This window comes from Ceratotherium simum, chromosome 8, assembly GCF_057802395.1.
Source record: "Ceratotherium simum simum isolate JZ-2026a chromosome 8, ASM5780239v1, whole genome shotgun sequence".
NCBI lineage: Eukaryota > Metazoa > Chordata > Mammalia > Perissodactyla > Rhinocerotidae > Ceratotherium > Ceratotherium simum.
In genome coordinates, this window is record NC_141907.1 from 62,580,278 (window position 1) to 62,598,889 (window position 18,612).

Consider the following 18,612-nt stretch of genomic DNA (forward strand, 5'->3'; position numbering starts at 1 on the left):
GCGGGCCGTGGCGCCTGAGGCAGCCTGTGTACAGTGCAGGCGGATTCCTTCCCCCTGGGTAGGAGTTGCCGCTGGGGAGGGAGGCAACTTATTTTCTTTAGAGAGTTTAGTCTGGACTGGTCTCCTGGTATATTGCTACTGTGGAGTTCAGGGAGCGTGTGTGTATAAGGTGAAAACAAATGGAGACCCCAGACGAAGGGCTTCTGACCAAGAATCAACGTCTAGCCAAGTGTGCATCATTTACTCCTGCCTGGGGTGGGGAGGGGGTGCATCTTCAACCATATTAAACGTGGCTTTCTTGAGGCAAGGTATAGGACGCCTTTCTGTGTACGCAAGGTTAGCTAATTGAACCTTGAAAAGCATTGACCAAAAAATAGTCCCCACAAAATCAAGCCTCCTCCATGATTATTAAACCTGTGAAAATGGGTTTTGTGTGGGAGAGGCTATCTTTATTTTATCATAGGTTTTTTTTTTTTTTTTTTTTTTGATGCCTGGAGATGGAACAAAAGCAACTTCGGTGAAATTGAGCTCGTTCGCCCCTCTCCCTCAGTCAGATGCAGGCAGTGTTGAAGAGCACTGGGCAAAGAGTCAGGAGTCTGGGTCCAAGTCTTGACTCTGCTACTACTCAACTCCTTACCCTCTGTGGGTCTCAGTTTCTTCATCTGTAAGATGAGCAGCTGGCCCAGATCAGGGGACAGATCTAGTAAAAGAATTTTTTCTATAATGGGCCAGTGAGTAAATATTTTAGGCTCTGCGGGCCATGTGGTCTCCGTCACAACTACTTGATTCTGCCCTTGTAGTGTGAAAGCAGTCAGAGACCATAAGATAAATTAATGGGTGTGGCTGCGTTCCAATAAAACTGGTTACAAAAACAGGTGGGGGCCAGATTTAGCCCTCAGGCTGTAATTTGCTGCCCCTGGACTAGATTATAACTTGGAGCCTGAGAACTGCCTGCAAAAGTTAGGATGCCTATGGCTGTTGCTTAAGTTTGTTAGAGGTAATTTACCTCCCCAAATGTGAAGAGCCATTCAGTACAGCTCCGTTCTTTTTAGCCATGGAATCTGGAGTCTGTCCTGCATCCTCTTAGCCACCTTCCACATCTCGACCAGGGCTCCTCGGGTTCCCTGGGAACCCGGGGATGGTGAGGATTTCCTGTAGCTGCGGACATGCAGCCTCCTCTGCTGTCTCTGTTTTTGGCATTTTAATTAAAATACTTTCTGCAAGCCCAAGGCAACTGCCCACCAGGAGGAGACAGTGTTGTGTAGGTCCAGCATGGCTTCTGCAAGGCCTGGCAGAGCTGGGTCCAGCCCATTCTCTGGCCTTCCTATCTTCAGGGGGCTTCAGGGTGGTGGCAGATGTTGTTGAGGCCTCCTGACTTGTCGACAACATGCTTTATGCACGAGTCTCCTCCTCTCCATTTGCATTTGATTCCATTTCTACTGGACTGAGGTTTCCTTTTCAATGATGAAAAGGGGGGAAATATATATTATAAAACCAAGGCCTTTACTCTTTTCTCTATATAAGAAAATAAGTAGAGAAAAGTAAACCTTCTAAAAATAAAATACCTTCTATCATCTCAGTTACTGAGAACACTGGAAATAGTTTCTCCTCATAGAAATCTACTCATTCAACCGCAGGTGTCCCTCTTGGAGCAAGCAGGGTCATTTGGAACATAAAAGTTGGCTTTGAATCATATGTCTTGCCAAATAGGAAGGTGAAATGAACTTGGTATTCTTTTTCTTGGAAACCACTACTTTACAAAGGGCTCAGCCTTTCCTTTGAGGAGTTCCCCGCATCCCCAGTGCTTCTGTGAGCCTGAGCCCATGCTGGGGGAGTAGTTCTGTGAGGGGACCCTGCCTGAAGGATGGCACAACTAAGGAAAAGCAAAAGCCACGGCTGATTTGAGTGATTTCTCAGAATTTTGTCTTTAAAGTCATCATTCCTGGTTGTTCTTAGAAGATTTTTTTTTCCATATGAATTTAGGGTGAGCTTGGAGGAATAGAAATGAAGGACTTAAGGTTTTTTATATTCTCAAAGTAGAGGATCCCTGTGTGGGTGAACAGTGCAGTCCAACCTTCCCTCTGAACACCCCGTGTCCACCATTTGCCCTCGAGGCCCCACTTGTGTTTATACCAGGTGTTTATAAAGCACAGAGTGACCTCTAATGCCAGGGCTAGTAAGTTGCAGCCATCACCTGAATATTTTACACAGCATGAAACAAAACCAGGAGCTGGGCGAGCACAGTAGCAGGCTGTGTTTAAGCCTTGGAAGTACACTGTAGACAGTAAAGCTGTCTGACCCTAGTGTCCTTAAACCTGCCTAAATTCAGAGTTGTGTCTTTCTCGTCTTGTGGCAGAATATAGATATAGGTATATCTATATCTATCTACATAGATATAGATAGATCTATAGATATATCTATAGATATACCTATCCATCCATCCATCCATCTCTCTGTCTACATAGATGTCTCCAGGTGTCGACCTGCTTTTCCTCATGCCCATCTTTCCCACCTGCTGCCCTGCAGTCTTGGAGCTCATGCTTCAGCCCAACCAGAGCACCATGCCTTCCCTGGACCAGGTCCCCTCCCCACAGACCTCAGCCCCTTTCTGGCTGGCGTTTGGGGTAGAAGAGGGGAGGGGATGTAGGACACGAGTAGGGACTGATCTTATTTCCGCTTCTTTCTCCTGAGACACCACTGTCCTTTTCCCAACAGTCCCTGTCTGAACTGCTCCTTCCTCATCTCAGAATACCCCCCTCTCCTTGACTCTACCTGTCAGGTCACACAAAGTGCTCAGTTACCACTATTCTCTCAAGAGATCACAAAGTTTTCAGGCACGTGAGATCCTTTCATTCTGAGGAGCATGTAGGCCTCAGTTCACCAGCCATGTGGTGCAGTGGGTAGAGCTCCCATCTGAGCTAAGCGGCCTGGGTGCAAATCCCAGCTCTGTCACTTCTTTGTTGTGTCACCTGGACAGATCACTAAACACCTCTGTGCCAAGTTTCTCCATCTATAAAATGGGAGGTGATAATAATACCTACCTCACTGGGTTGTTGTAAGGATTAATGCATTCACCTGTGTAAATCGCTGCATACACACCAGTGATGGGTTGTACTCTGGCATGCCCTTCACTAGGCGGTTCCAGGAGACTGTAACATGGAGAGAATTGTGCTGTGTCAATTACCAGAATGAAGGATGAACTGAAATCTCTGTCTCCATTCTCCCTTCCCTTGACCTCCATGAGCAAAACCTACCTCTACCGAGGGCTAAGAGAAAATGAGAAGATAAAATCCTCATTTTCAAACCAACCTAAAACCTCATGAAAGAATTACACATTTCTCACTTAGAAAAGGGTGTTAATAACTACAATTAAAAATTAAGTTGGAAGAGCTAAAAATTGCAAAAGATGTCACCACTTGAGGTATCCGTGAGTGGATGATACAGAACCAGTTCCTTCTCGAGTGGTTCTTACTGACTGGGAGCACGAGGGAGAGTTTCCGGTGTCTCATCTACAGCTCAGTCGGCAGAGGTGCCTGGGGAATAGGATTCTGTGAAAGCTGCGGTTGTTCTAAGTTATTTCTGAGTAACTTACTGTAGTTGTGACTCCTTGGAGTAAGGTCTTACGATTTCTTTCTTATATGTTGTTATCATTTCCAACGTCAGAGTTCAAAAGCTGGTTCATATCCTAGGATACAGTGATCTAATAGTAGTATTTGTTGAGCCCATTTTCCTGTTCTGGCACAGGCTGTCAAAACTGCCACCAGACTCCTAGCTAAGGCCATCTGGCCAGGGGCAACCTTGCTCCTTAGTCTTTCTCTAGGACACGGCCTTTCCAACTTTGGGCTGCAACCTTCACTATAAAATATGTCTCGGTATGATCCAGTGTACACATTTCATGAAGTAATACCTGCTAATACCTGCTCTTATGGTTTGCATTGCACTCTGGTATTTTCTCTCCTATTAAACTTTTTCTTTTAACATATGGTTAAGACTCTCAATTGGGTCCTGACCTGTAGTTTGAAAATATATCTCCAGAAACTGGAGCATAAGCTAGGTTGTGGCTGGGACTGGATCAGGCAGAGTCATCTTGAGAGTTCTCAGTATTCTGGGTAGCATTATCCAAAGTACATTCTCTCTGTGGGTGACTTGCCATGAGTAAACCACTGCTGTCTTAAATGCTCTAAGTTAATCAACTTAAACAGGTTCTTTTACTAAGGACTTCTTAGAGCATTTAAGACAGCAGTGGTTGGCAAACTAATTACATCAAATCACCTGGGAAGCATTTAAAAAAATACAGATTATTTTGCCTCAGGCTGACATCCTACATTAGCATCTCCAGGAGTGGAGTTAGGAAACTGTTAGAAAAGTCCAATAAAACATGCCCAGGCGGTCCTGGGGTGCTGCCGGGGTTGGGACCGCTGTGCACTGAGACTCTCCTAAAGGGACGTCGCGCCCAGTGCTCCCATTTACTCCTTCAACTTGGGAACCCTCTTTTGAAGGTCTCTTGAAACCACTGATCTCTGGAACACGTAGTGTTTCTATAAAAGGTGCTCCACTGCATGTTAGAAAGAAGAGGGAGATGTATTCGTTATCCTAAAATCAACAAAAACTGAGTTTCCCCCAAAATTTCATAGCAAGGACAAGTCATCTTCTGCCTTTGGCAATTCTGACCCAGATAATGGTGACTCAGAGTTTATTAGAAGCTAACAAGCAAAATCAAATTCATGAATTATTTTATAGTTCTGTTATCAATGCCTTTCTATATCTCCATGGTATATATCTTGAATTTCAAGTTCAGATATTGCTATTAACATTAGCTAACATTAACATTGGCCAAAATTGTTTTTGTTTCATAAGATAATGTGAAAGCTAAATATACCCCTGGAAATTCAAAATACACAATTGTTCATTAACAGGTAGGTGTTGACACTCTTGAGGGCAGGAGAACTTATTTTTAATCAACCAATAAAAGTGTTGATATAGAAGTATAAACAATCCTAATTAATACATTTTCTAATTGTTTAGTCTTCTGTATGTCTACACGCACGTGTGCTCTCACCACCTGAATGTCCTTTTTCTCCTTCTAAAAGGACAAGTGTGGGGCCAGCCCCAGTGGCCTAGTACTTAAGTTCGGCACTCTCCACTTTGGTGGCCCGGGTTTGGTTCCCTGAGTGCGGACCTACACCACTCATTTATCAGTGGCCATGCTGTGGTGGCGGCTCACACACAAATATAGAGGAGGATTGGCAACAGATGTTAGCTCAGGGCGAATCTTCCTCAGCAAAAATAAATAAATAAAAATAAAAGGACAAGGGTAAATGCCAGCAGGTATCTCTGCCTGGTGCCTGGGGTCATCCTCAGGTGCTATCCAGTTTGGAGTCAGTGCTTTGGGTGAATTTGGTCCATGGGTAAAGGTGGATAATCCTGCAGACTTGTGTTACGGTAACAACTCTTGTTCTAGGAAAACTACTGAGAGGAAATAGACATAGCACCTTATAAAACATCAGCAAATATTTCTGTTTGTATGTGTGTGGGTGTGCTTTTTCTTAAGTTATGTTACCAAAGGCGATTTTTCGGTAAATACATTTGTTATGACTTAGAGATAAAGCCGAGTCTGGCATTTGATTTAAAATATTGGGCTCTAAGTTCTGTAGACAGTTAGGAGGAGGATGGGGTTTAAAATAAAAATAAAACTCCTCCCTGCTGTATAACTTGAAAAGTAGCAATTTTCTATAATATCTTTAGATATACTATTGTCTCTTTAGATGGTTCACTGAGTCTGTTTTCTAAACTGGGAACTGGAGGGAGATGAGTGGGGGGATGTCATATTTGTTGCGTCCTGACGGTATGTTGAATGCTCTACTCACGTTGCCCCCATTTAATTTCCATAATGATATCCCTAGAAGGTAAGTGCTGCTGTATCCATGTGTTAAACAGAGAGCACTGAGGCTTAGAGGCTGTGCCCTTCCCAAGATCAGTCAGTCAGTTGCTGTGGCCAGAATCCAAACCCTGATTTGCCTGACTCTAATGCCTATTGCGTTTCTCCCCCTACACCATCCTACCTCCATCTTCTAAAACTCTAAACCATATCTTATTTGCTGATCTGGAAGATACCGGCCAGCCCAGTCCAGGCTTTCCCTGTATGAGTATATGTAGGATAAAGCTTGGCCAGTAAGAGACATACCTTTAGTGTTGCCTTGCCTCACTGACTCATCTCTGGTTCTTGATGCACTTGTCTTTGTAATTGCCGCATAATGAAAAAGAAGATGGTGCCATTTTATGTGTCTTTTAATATGGTAAGTGGCAGCCTTATCTCTTTTTTGGAAGTGGATAGGTAGAAATTATATGAAGTGAAATTTCTTATTATTTATTGCAACTTCACGATACTGTCCTTGGTTTGTGGCTTTTGAATAGTCTTCAGGAGACATACGAAGCAAAAAGGAATGAATTTCTGGGAGAACTTCAGAAGAAAGAAGAAGAGATGAGACAAATGTTTGTTATGAGAGTGAAAGAGAAAGAAGCTGAACTTAAAGAGGCAGAGAAGGAGGTAAGCCATCTGTCCTCCTTCAAGGGGGAGAGACAGTGAGGTGTTTTATTAATACTTGACATTGTATAGGACTCCATGCTGTTCTAAGTACTTTCTGCATATATTTTGTCATGTGAGTGGCATACTAACCTGGTAGGGAAAGTAGGTCAGATATTCCTCTCCCCATTTTACGGATGATAAAACTGAGGGTCATACAGGTTAAGCGATTTATGCAGTCACATACCCAAGTTAATAGCAAAGCTGAAACTAAAACTAGGTCTTAGGTCTCCAGACCTGATCTCATGTTTTTTGTGGCTCTGTATTTCCTCAGTTTACAAGTCATGAAACATAATTCTGTGACTTTTATTATTATCTTGGTCTATCAGCCAACTCGCAGCTAAACAGTGGTGGGGCCTCTAGCACTATCTGATGTATGATGGTGTCCACACCCATGTCTGTGCTGTTGCTGGCCCCTCTGTGGGCATGCTCTCCCTGTCCCAGGGTCCCTCTGACTCCCTCTCACTCCCCATGCCCAGGCCAAATGAACTGCTTCCTAGAAGTTCACATGGATTTCTGCTATGGCACTCATCCCAATGAGAGAGAGAGTGTGTGTGTGAGTAATGTTTGCCTCTGATAGTAGGATGATGAGTATCTTAAGTGCCTGACCTATAGCTCAGTACATTTCCAAATGAAATTGTGTAAATAATCTCATCATCCCCATTTAATTTATCTTCATAAAGACTACTGAAATTTAGAGGTTACTTAAATAGCTAAGCATTCAACATAGTTTTGCTGCAGAGAAGGGAAAGTTGAGCCTTATTTGCTGTTGGCTTTAAGGACCAAGTGGGTGCTGGGTAAAAATCTAGAATTATCCAGTAAGAATTGTTGCCTTCCTCCCTCCCTCCCTTCCAGTTTTTGTTTCTGCATTGTGATAATTTTTTAAATTTAATTTGTCAAAGGCCAGAAATTTCAGAACATATTCTTATTGTTTGAATAGTGTAGTCACTGCATATGTCTCTAAGTAAATGTACGTTATACATTTCAAAAAAGGACCAGAAGTAAAGACCTACTCTTACCATTAGGGTGCATTTCTTATTAGGAGCATGGATAATTTTTATTTTCTTCTTTATGCTTTTTACAATGAATATGTATTTTATTATCAGAAAAACTGTACAAGGATTCTCTTTAGTCCCAAGGGGTCTAAGTTTCAAAGGAGTGTACAGCTCCAAGGGATGCTCTTTGCCATCTCAGCCTGCCTCCTCCAGGAGCACCAGGCGGTACTTCACTGATGTAATTTAAGTGCGTGTGGCAATATGAGACGTTTTGCTTTTGAACAGATCCCAATAACCTTTCACCAGTAAACTTTTCATTCCCTTCTCCAAGCCTGTCCTCCTCTTTTTCTCTCCAGCTCCACGAGAAGTTTGACCTCCTAAAGCGGACACACCAAGAAGAGAAGAAGAAAGTGGAAGACAAGAAGAAGGAGCTGGAGGAGGAAGTGAACAATTTCCAGAAGAAGAAAGCAGCAGCTCAGTTACTACAGTCTCAAGCCCAGCAGTCTGGGGCCCAGCAAACCAAGAAAGACAAGGATAAGAAAAAGTAAGCAGGTGTCACCCCCTGTACCGGGGCCCTCTAACAATTTATTCCTCTTGCATGTCTCTACTTCTCCCATTTACAGACTGGAAACTGGTCTATTACCAGAAATATAAAAGCAAGTATTTTCTTTACAGTGCAGGGAAGATGATAAAGGTTTTTAAAGTATTTCTAAAGGGTACACAAACATTAATTTATAAAACTTGACCACACGATCAAGCAATCAGGACTGGAGTAACGTGTTCTCCGGTAGCATCTCTGCACCAACACTAGGACTCTCGAGAAGACAGTTTATTTCTCTTCACTTCTCTCTGGAGACAATCCTCATGACTCTGATAAAGAGCATCCTAACATTATGATTGTTAAAATTATTTTTCTATTCTGTGTTGTAAGGCTTGATAAGCCAGTCATTGAAAGTCTTGTTCCCCAAATGAAAGATTTAGAAGAACTGCTAGTGGCCACTAGTTTTCCTCTAAATTCAACAAGATGATGAATGGTTTTATTGTGAAAATGGGATCAGAATGCCCTTGCAGTTAAGACATCCCCACCAACCCTCAGGACACACCTATACCCACACAAAAAACATTTTTAAATATGGCCTTGATTTAATGTGCCAAAGGGTCAGGTTCTGCTTTTGAGTTGTTCACTTCCTATGATCCTCCAGTAGCAGCCGCCTGAATCCAGTGGGAGATTTGGGCCTTCCTTAAAATTCTCCTGTGATTTGAAGCTCATGTCAAATCACATTAAAGATTGGAGAGTGTAGTTTTAAGACAGTTGCTCTTGGTTGACAGTAAGCACAGTGGTCAGGAAGATCCCTTTGAGGAAAACCTGTGTGGTGGCTGGATGGCGAACCCACCAATGCTGCCCTCCTTTGTCCATTGAACACGTGCTGCTCTTAAGGCAGCAATAAGGCAACTCAGCATGTGTTTCAGGACTCCTGCTCTTCATCCTTAGATGCTAAGGTTCTAGGGAAAAAACTGACAACTAAGTAAACAATAAAAATGTTGGTACTTGGGTAGGCAAAGAATTACATTCTTAAAAAATCCAGCAGATAGGATTGAGTCTGCACAGTAATTGAGACCCGTCATAGGGGAGTGAGACGATGGTGGCGTTCACTTAGTCTTGGTGAACATGCAGACTCGCCCCTGAGGAACCTTGTTATGTTGCCTGTGGTAGAAATCAAAATGCACTGCTACAGTGACATACACAGAGAGTTTTAAACTATACTTTACAAGCTTTGACTTTCCAAGCTCTGAGGCAGCAGAAAATGTGTCAAGAGAGCAAGGGAGCAAGCACATTTTCTAAGCAATAGAAAGTAGTTGGTGTAGGTGAGGTGTGATTTTAATGGGATTGATACAAACCTAAGTGATCAAAGGACACTATTTATACTGGATTGATTCTGAGTAACAACTGCCTAGATTATAATCCAGTTTAAGAAAGCCCTTTGTAGCTACATGTCTTGGGAGAGCATCGGTCACTAATGGTGACGTTCTCCATGCAGAGATTTGGTGATTACAGTGACTCTTTCAGTGAAGACAAAATGAAAGCCATTTGACATCATACCCTTGTTGATCCAGACTAACCCAAGATAAAAACAGGGTGTGTGTGTGTGTGTGTCTATATCTACAGGCATGAATGAAACAGAAAAAGCTGCTGATTCACAGCTTAGGAAACCCAAAGTCAAGTTTTTCTTACCCTGAAGTGCTAAAGTGCATAAAGGTACATGTTTTAGAACTAAAATTATTTATAGAAGACCAGCAGTGTTTCAAGGATATTCATGTATACTGCTTGTGCCTTTAAGCAATAAAAATTCCAAGAGCTGATCAATGCTGTGCCTACATTAAAAAAAGTCTTTCTAGTAACAGACTTCCCAGTGTAGGGAGGTTTTTCCTTGCCCTTTTGAACATTTTAGGTTATTTTCTTCCCAGCCTTGGGCCTTAGCAATGTATAATGCTTTTCACGTTTATGTGAAGTATGTGTGAATTCTATTTTAGCCTTATTTATACATTCTCATTTATTATGAATGAAATTAGACTTAATTTGGTGCACAGTAGTTACCAGGTTTTGTGCCTGACCGTGGCACGTAATTTTTTGGTAACTTCTTCTGGGTTCTTACCCTTTGCCACACTTTCCCATTTGAACAGTGAAAGCAACTGCCAGTGCTGTATAGTGAAGTGTAAAAGTAAAAAAAAAAATCACTCCCCTTCCTGCCAGTGGAGAGTTTTGGTTAGAGAGGACCACAGAAAGACAGTAACCAGGGTAACCAGAGCAGCACTTTGAAAATATGTGGAGATTCTTTGCGCCTCGTGGAGCTGGAGGAGATGCTGGAGTCGCCATACGTGCCACTTAGGAGCTGGCTTTGTTGTGGGAAGATGCTTATTTATGCACATGCTGTGCTTCCACCTCAGAGCTTAATTTAGTTTTTCTAATAGTTTTAAATTCTGTTTTTTCTATTCTAATGACACGCTCCCTTTTTAACGTAGGTAAGGCTTTATACTTCTCCTTGACCTGTAGTGGCATGAGAGCATATAACATTTGCTAAGTTTACAAAGTAGAACTAACCCTGGCACTGCCATTAGCTGGACCCTACCTCCTGCCATCTTTGGCCACCAAGTCACTTTCCTTGTTTGCGGCTACACCACAAACACCACAGTGGTGGGACTGCCGAGGGTAAGTTGTTCAGTGGACAGTGTTCATCTTTTCTGAAAACTTTGCACCATTGCCAGCAGGATGCATCCATCCCAAAAGCAAGTTTGAAAATCCATCATTTTAAAACTGTACTGGCATCTGATAACTACAGTTGACACAATCATCCACTCATCTTTTTTTTTTTTTTTTTTTTAAATTTGATTCTTGCTAAGGAATGAAGTTGCATGTTTTCGACTTGCCTAAAATTAGGACATGTCGACCTTGGGTTTGGCATTGCTTTGTACCTAAAAGAGGGGGAAGGCTCCTGGCATTGCTGTAGCTGTAACCATATAATGATTGTCTTTTTTTCCTTCCCAAGTAGATTAATAGCATGTCCACCATCCACTATATTCTAATTTCCAAGTTAATTGTTCAAAGACATTTATTGTATATTTATTCTCTGACTCCAGCAGCTCAGAAATGGAAGATGCAGCTCCCATTCAGTACTGATGTGATGCCCAAATCTAATAGAGAATGGTTTTGTGTTAATTGAGAAAATGAAAATTGAACAGTAAATCCTTCCACTAGAACATGTAGTGGTTTCAAGAAGTCACTCGTGAATTCTAAATTACATGCAAATGGAAACTAACCACGTGTTCTTTAATTCAGTATTAAAATTTTGCTTTTGCTTGTCACGTAGAATAGCTTACTCAAATTTTTGGTTTTAATTTCTGTCAATTCCATAATCATTGCATGAGCATTCACCATCACCGAATGCTGGTGCTGGCGCTCCTAATTTTCCTTTCTTTTTTATTTATTATTATTTCTAACTTTTTTGTTTTGTTTTTTAACTTGCAGTGCAAGCTTCACATAAAGCCTGGCAAGCCAAGGATGGTCCGCATTCACCTGCTTTTGCAGTAGTATTGTATCTCTGCCATTTGTGTCCTTTTATTTTTATTTTTTTACCCTTCCCCAGACACCAATAACTATTAACTCATTTTGCTGAATGTTGTTGGGTAGTGGAAAATCATAGAACAAGGGAATAACAGCAAATCTATGTGCAGCTGGACTTTGTTTCTGGAAAGTAAATGATTTGCCTTTTATGCCTGTTCAGAGCGGCAGCAGGAAGCATGCCTGTGACTTGTGTGTTGCTTTGGACTGAGGGAAAGAGGGTAAATTGCTACATGTACGCCTGACAGGAAAAGTCCTCACTGCCTCAGCGGCTGAACTATAAACCTGAATAGCCTGACAACAACTTGCTTTTCTTTATTATGCATCTCCATGATGGCGAAAGCCCTGAACTCACGCTGTCTCTTCTCCACACCTGCTCCCAACCAAGGTAGCTTTGTCCGTAGGCAGAATGGGGGGTAAGCTTTATATGACTTTTACACTTGCATGGATTTTTCATTATTATGATAACATTATTTGGCCTGGGTTGCGGGTCTGTTCAGACTGACCGTCTCCTCTCTTATGACTTTAAAAATGTATCTGAACCTCTGTCTCTCAAATCCTGGCCAAGTTGGGCTGTAATAGGAAAACTATGATTATGTTCACTTTTATCCGGGCAACCTTGATCCTCTCAGATAGCCATCTCAAAGGTTGGATCATACAACATTGCTTAGTAGAAGAATCTTCTACTAAGGATGATGGGCTTTCCACAACCTACTTACTACTTAGAATAAGCAGTCTTTCATAAGCACACCTATGCTCTCCATGGGCTGAGCGTGAGGGCCTAATGACTGATTCTAGGATATCAGTACTTCTAATAATGTTTTTCAATAATCATGAGGAGAAAATTTTAAGAAATACTTAACTAGAAATTTTGTTATAAACTCTGTATCACCTGTAGCACAAATTTGAGGGGACTTTGTCAATTTAAGGTAGAAACGGGAAGGAACATAACACAAACCCATGAGTCAAGAAAGTAGAAATTCAGCTTCACATCCAGTGTCCTTGCATAATCTCCTTTCGATATTTGGCAGTAAAGGGAGGAAGAAATAGAACAGTTTGTCTTTCAAATTTAGGTGTCTTGAAGGAATTTCCTCACATTTCCCTCACCATGACTTGCTCCCACCTGCTCTTCATGTCTAAGGCCTATCACCCCCTCAACGAGGACTAGGACTAACCCATACGCCAGGACACAGATTACACGCCAATTTGTATAGAAAAGGGCATATTTAATCTCTTTTCTGTACTATTTCTTTGTTAGCTTATCCTTTCATCTTCTTGAATTTTTCCCTCTACTAACGAGATCCCCCCGCTTTCTCTCTAACTCTGTGGTCTCCTGTTTCTTACTTAAAAGAATAACATTTCTCATGAACGCAGTACTTCGCCTCTGCATTTTCCTTCTGACCTTCACTAGTCAGACATTAATAGGGTAGGAGGCACTGTACCTCCCCTGACACACACACACACCTTTTTTTTTTTTTAATTTTTATTAATAAGTCTCTAGTTATTCCAGTAAAGATTTATTTTTTTCCTTCTTTTCTTCCTCAACCATACTCTTAGGGGAAAGGAGGAGTGAGTGGTCTTCCATGAACTGATTTAAGCTTACTTAGACAAAGTAAGAAATCAATTTCATTGAAGCCCATTCTAAGCTGGGATAGAAACTGCAAACTAGAAGCAGCAGTAGTGGTATAAAGACAGGTTTAGGAGCTACTGGACCAATGTTTTTGTTTTTTCAATATTAGTCTGAAGCTAGCTATGGAGCAGCCGAATATTAGATGGCATGCTGATGCTAACCGTGGGCTGAATTTGCTCATACACTGTGCACCAGACAAAAGCTTGAATACTTGTGTTGTCTGCTTGTTCCAACCACTGCTTGTGTGAGCATTTTTGTGCCTTGTAATAGAAAATACACTTTTAAATTCTAAAACTGCATTGCTTTAAAATGATCATTTTTAATGCATCACTAAAGCCTTTTTAAAGTGAGCCTAGCTGTGAAAGGCATTCAGCTGACTTTTTGATTCCAAGATCATTGATTGATTGGATTGATTTTTTTTTTTTCTTCCCATTAAATTTTTCACAGCAAAAGAAATCATATGGAGTCAGGGAATAAAAAGTCAAAAGAAACATATAGAAGCCTTTTTTTTTTTCAATGTGTTGCTTCTGAACTTTTTTCTACCCCTGCCCCCAGCACTGTTTGGTTTGTTATTGCTGCCCTTCTCTTCTTTCTGTATCTGTGCCTTTTTTCACAGTAGTCCTTGGCTCTGCACGGAATAAATGATACCCTCAAATCTAATTGGATGTGCTTTCGCCTTTGCATGTAAGTATGGTAGTAAGAAACCTTTGAGATCTTTCTGACTTTTTAAAATTAGAGAAGCAAATGGGATAAATGGATTTTTTTTTTTTTTTTTCTTTTTGGAGGGGCGTAGGGAGGTAATGGTTTGAGTAGCCTTTGTTTTAAAAAAAAAAGCTAAATATATTTTAAATGGCCACCTTTATATCTTTTTCACAAGAAACACATAAATTCAACTTTTCCTTGATATTGATATGGAAGTCAGAAATTACTAATCCCAGTCTGTGTTCTACACAGCATCGTGGGTATTACAGAGGGTCCTTGGTTCTGACTATGTAAATAAAGCTAGAATGAGAAACTATTACCTTCCACTGGAGAAAATCAAGAGGAAAATATTTTTTGTGCTAGGCTGCCTTTATGACTGCTTAATTTTTGGGTGATCTTGGTTTAATGGTGTCTCCCTCGTGCTAACTGCTAGCAGCAAATCACCTTTTTTTTTTGCCAGAGAGCTCTAGCTGGCCTTTCCCCACATCTTTTGTTCAACCATAATCACCAACTTTTTGCTTCTTCTCAACTTTGTAGATACCCATAACAGTTGTATATGTGGTAGGATGTGATGGAAAAACATTTATGAGAATTTATTGGCAATTCAGAGACTGTGTTTTCCCAGCTTAGGCTCTTTATTAATTGGTCAAGGTTTTGTCCAGAAAGAGCATCTCAACCAGGGGAACATTTAACATGACACTGGGCACAAGTTACTTATTATCTTCCTTCTCTGCTTTGTAATCTCACCAGCAATAACACTTACTCTTTATATCTTGTACACCTCAAACGAATAGACTTGGTTTCCTCACTTCCTTGGCATATCCATAAGTGTTTCACATACAAACTTGAATTAGGTTTTTCAGCTATTACCAACCCATGTCATACTGTCTCTGTGTGGTCCTACCAAAACTGTCCATTCAGATCCCTTTGCTTTGCCATTTGCAAGTGTCTGAAATTGTCAAGTCTCAGCTTCCAGAAGTCTTGGTTCCATTGATAGGATACGTATGTGATGACTCTTTAGTGGAAATTATGACCTACGATGTCTAGATTGTATGTAGGTATGAAGGGAATTTTTTAAATAAATTGAAAATGAAGCTGTGAACAGCATTAGAACTTTGTCTATTTCTTAATTTTAAAATATGCTGATATGCCTTAAACTGTAGTTGTAGATCGTTGTCATTTTGCTGTTTGAAAATAACCAGCGTGTTTCTAAAACTGTTATGTAATCTACTTTCAGTGTTAATGCAGAATTGTCATATATGTAAGCTGCATGTTAGACACTTGTCTTTTTTTAAAAACTAAAATAATTGTACTGATGTGAAGCATATCATTTTTTCAAGTATGAAAGTAATCACTTAGCAAAAAACCTGCTTGGTAATTTGGTGTCTGTTAAGGTAGGAGAGTGGTGGACAGGTAATCTATGCATATATCACTAGTGCCAAGACATAAAGTGGGGGAAAATATATTTTTACCCAAACATTGTGTGCCCTTTTGTGAGTTCTTTTTAGTCACTGTTTGCTATGCATATGTACACATGCTTATTATTACTGGATAGATGAAATACGCGTCCCATTTTCCTACCTTGTCTGGTGGACTTCAGATGCTACCATCTGGGTAGCACCAACTTCTCCAAGATACTTGCCGTGTGGTATCATGTACTTCACATACATACCATCTCTGCCACCATTTCTTCCCCATTCCTATCCCCTTCTGCCCTGATTAGTGTCCCCTGGCGCCCCTCTGTCCCTTGGCCCAGCTGAGGCATCCTCCTTTTCCCCAGCCTCTGGTGCCAACACTGCTGCTGCTGCATTGCCACCCCCCGCCCCCACCACTGTGCTCAAGGAGTCATCCCTTTAACTGACACATTGCTGTTCTCTCAGTTTGTTGTAGAGAAGCTCCTATTTTTTTTTCTTTTTTAAGCCTTTAAGAATCAAATTTGAATCTGAACCTTTCTTTTTTCTCTTCTGTAGCTTCTTCTTTATGTAACCATCCTGTTGACAAGCCCTACTCTCTCCTAATGGACATAGAGCATTAGAAGAGCAGGAGCTGTCTGTTCACACGTGTTGGGGAAGAGTTACCTCACTTCCACCATCGCCTCCTATTCTTTTAAAGTCTGGGTCAAATATTGCACTGCTGTTTGTACTTGTTGATGTCTGTTTACAAACCACTGCCCATAGTGGTTACTAAAGTGACTTATCACTACCAAAAACAGTAACACTTAATACTACTACTTAAAAGGAAATTGAGTGCAACAGAGAACTTGGGCCAAGACCCAAGGTAGCCATATGTTGGGATTCTCTTGCTTAGCTGTCATGTTCTTGAAGCTGCTGATCCAAGAACTCACGGACTGAAGAGAGTATATACCCTAATCTGAGGTGGCCACCACCTCCAGGGTCCACAAATTTGATCTCATGTTAACTCCAGACCTCTCTGTCCCATGAGCGACATTCTGAACAACCCCATCTGGACCCTCAACCATCAATCAGGTCATAAGATCTGGGCCACATTTTCCTTCCTTTTGTTACTTTTATGGGTTGCTTTTGAGTTTGGGATTTTTTTTTAACATTTGATATTGCATGAACAGAGATGGCTGCTTTTTTATTTGGAGTGTTCTACTGATACAATGTTTTTATTTTTCAGCTGACCATCTGCCTCTTGAGAGAGAGAAGTGGGCATCCTTCCTTTAAATTCAGGAACCATTGTTTTATTTGACTATTTTTCTGTTACCTGCATCCCTGAAATAAGTTGTTTTGGGTTTGGGATTCTATTTTGGAAAAAAAAATTGCCAGTTAGCTAGTTCTGTAGTACGTATTGGTTATTCAAACTTAGTTTGGTATCAAAATTATGCCAGTTTTAAGCTCAAAGGGAAATTTAAGTGAAGTTTAAGTCACAGAATTCTGTTTAAGATGCTCTCCTCATCTCCGATACAACAAAAAAAATCCCTTTGCTGTCAACTGGGGTTTTAACCTAAAAGTCTTTATGGTGTTTAAAATGTGCCAGTGGTTGGGTAGATGACCTTTCTGCCTCTGGGACTCAATATTTAAAGGTACCTTAAAATAATTTTCTGGCCCATCCCTGCCTTTTTATTTCTTGTGAAACTCTGCTTTACCTTATGTCCAGAGTTTTTATATCCTGGACCATGGGAAACAAACCCCAAACAAGTACATATCCTGTCCCAGACAACAGCATCATTGACAATGGTTCTGATTCACATTGTCTTCTCAGTTACCCAGGTGGCTTTCTCCACTATGTCTGCAAAAAAATCTGCTGGAAATAACTTAAAATACACCCACATACACACACACTTCTGCTAGCCGAGTCTGTGATTTCTAATGCTGACTTGTTTGTGATGGTCTAGATTAATTTATTAGCAGTCACCTCTTAGGGGCAGTTTTCATAGTCAAGGGACAATTTGCAAACTCATTTCTATTTTAGAGCATGAACATGCATTTTAAGTTACCTTTTAAATTTCATTACTTGTCTATAGTCTGCTTTTGCCATCATTTTCCAGCCCGATAGTGGGTAAGATCATAAAAACACTATTGGTGACATGAGTTGCATTTGGTGAAGATCCTTAGGAGTGATCCCCTCTATTTAAGAATGGTAACATATGCTTCTGTTGAAAGGTGAAATGATGAAGCAACAGTCCTTGCCTCTTGAATCATTTGATTCTAGGAAAGAGGTTAGAGCAATTGGATGAGCATGCTGACAAGAGGCTTTCTTTACTTAGAAAGACACTATTATTAAATGCAATCAAGTCAGATTCATCTGAGCCACTAAATGATCAAAATATAAGAGTTAAGGGGCCGGCCCCGTGGCTTAGCAGTTAAGTGCGCACGCTCTGCTACTGGCGGCCCGGGTTTGCATCCCAGGCGCGCACCCATGCACCACTTCTCCGGCCATGCTAAGGCCGCATCCCACATACAGCAACTAGAAGGATGTGCAACTATGACATACAACTATCTACTGGGGCTTTGGGGAAAAAAAAAAAAAGGAGGAAGACTGGCAATAGATGTTAGCTCAGAGCTGGTCTTCCTCAGCAAAGAGAGGAGGGTTAGCATGGATGTTAGCTCAGGGCTGATCTTCCTAACAAAAAAAAAAAAAATTATAAGAGTTAAGAGCCATCCCTTCCATACTACACTATAACCTGTAAGACTAAAGATCTGCTAGTGACGTGACCAGTGTTTGGGGGGGTTGATGGGTGGGTACCAACTCCTTAACTGATGCCAGAGCATGACATATCATGAGTTTTGTAAGTTCAACACAAGCATCCTATTGTGTGCAACCATGGTAATCACTAAGGACACTAACAGGATTTATTTTTAAATTATTTTTAATATTTTAACATCAACTTCGACTACCCTATCAGTCATTTTAAAAACAAATTTTGCATCAAGTTGTCAAGACATCTTTTATGCAATATTTAAACATCAAATTAGGCAGTACTATTTTAAGTAGGGAAATGTGTAGTGTACTATTGCTATTTCCTTTTTTTTGGTCCCTTTTTAGTCCTTAGGTTATAGGAAGTGTAAGAGCAATCATCTTAATGGGAAGGGGTGGAGGAACAGGCTATTGTAAGTAGGTT

At 40.9% G+C, this 18,612-nt stretch overlaps 1 protein-coding gene across 3 annotated transcripts in view; it reads left to right on the forward strand.

Annotated features, from left to right (window-relative positions):
- Window positions 1-16,839, forward strand: part of SEPTIN11 (septin 11) — an 86,090-nt gene extending 69,251 nt beyond the window's left edge. The window contains exons 8-10 of one of the 3 annotated variants that reach the window (XM_014787823.2): window positions 6,415-6,547; window positions 7,935-8,122; window positions 11,603-15,506. In XM_014787823.2, coding sequence (XP_014643309.2) covers window positions 6,415-6,547; window positions 7,935-8,122; window positions 11,603-11,618 — 337 coding nt within the window. In that variant the 3' untranslated portion in view covers window positions 11,619-15,506. Of the gene's footprint in view, window positions 1-6,414; window positions 6,548-7,934; window positions 8,127-11,602; window positions 15,507-16,667 lie in introns of those variants that run through there. The other 2 variants (XM_014787826.2, XM_014787827.2) reach the window with 2 other exon arrangements.
- Window positions 16,840-18,612: the final 1,773 nt, after the last annotated feature.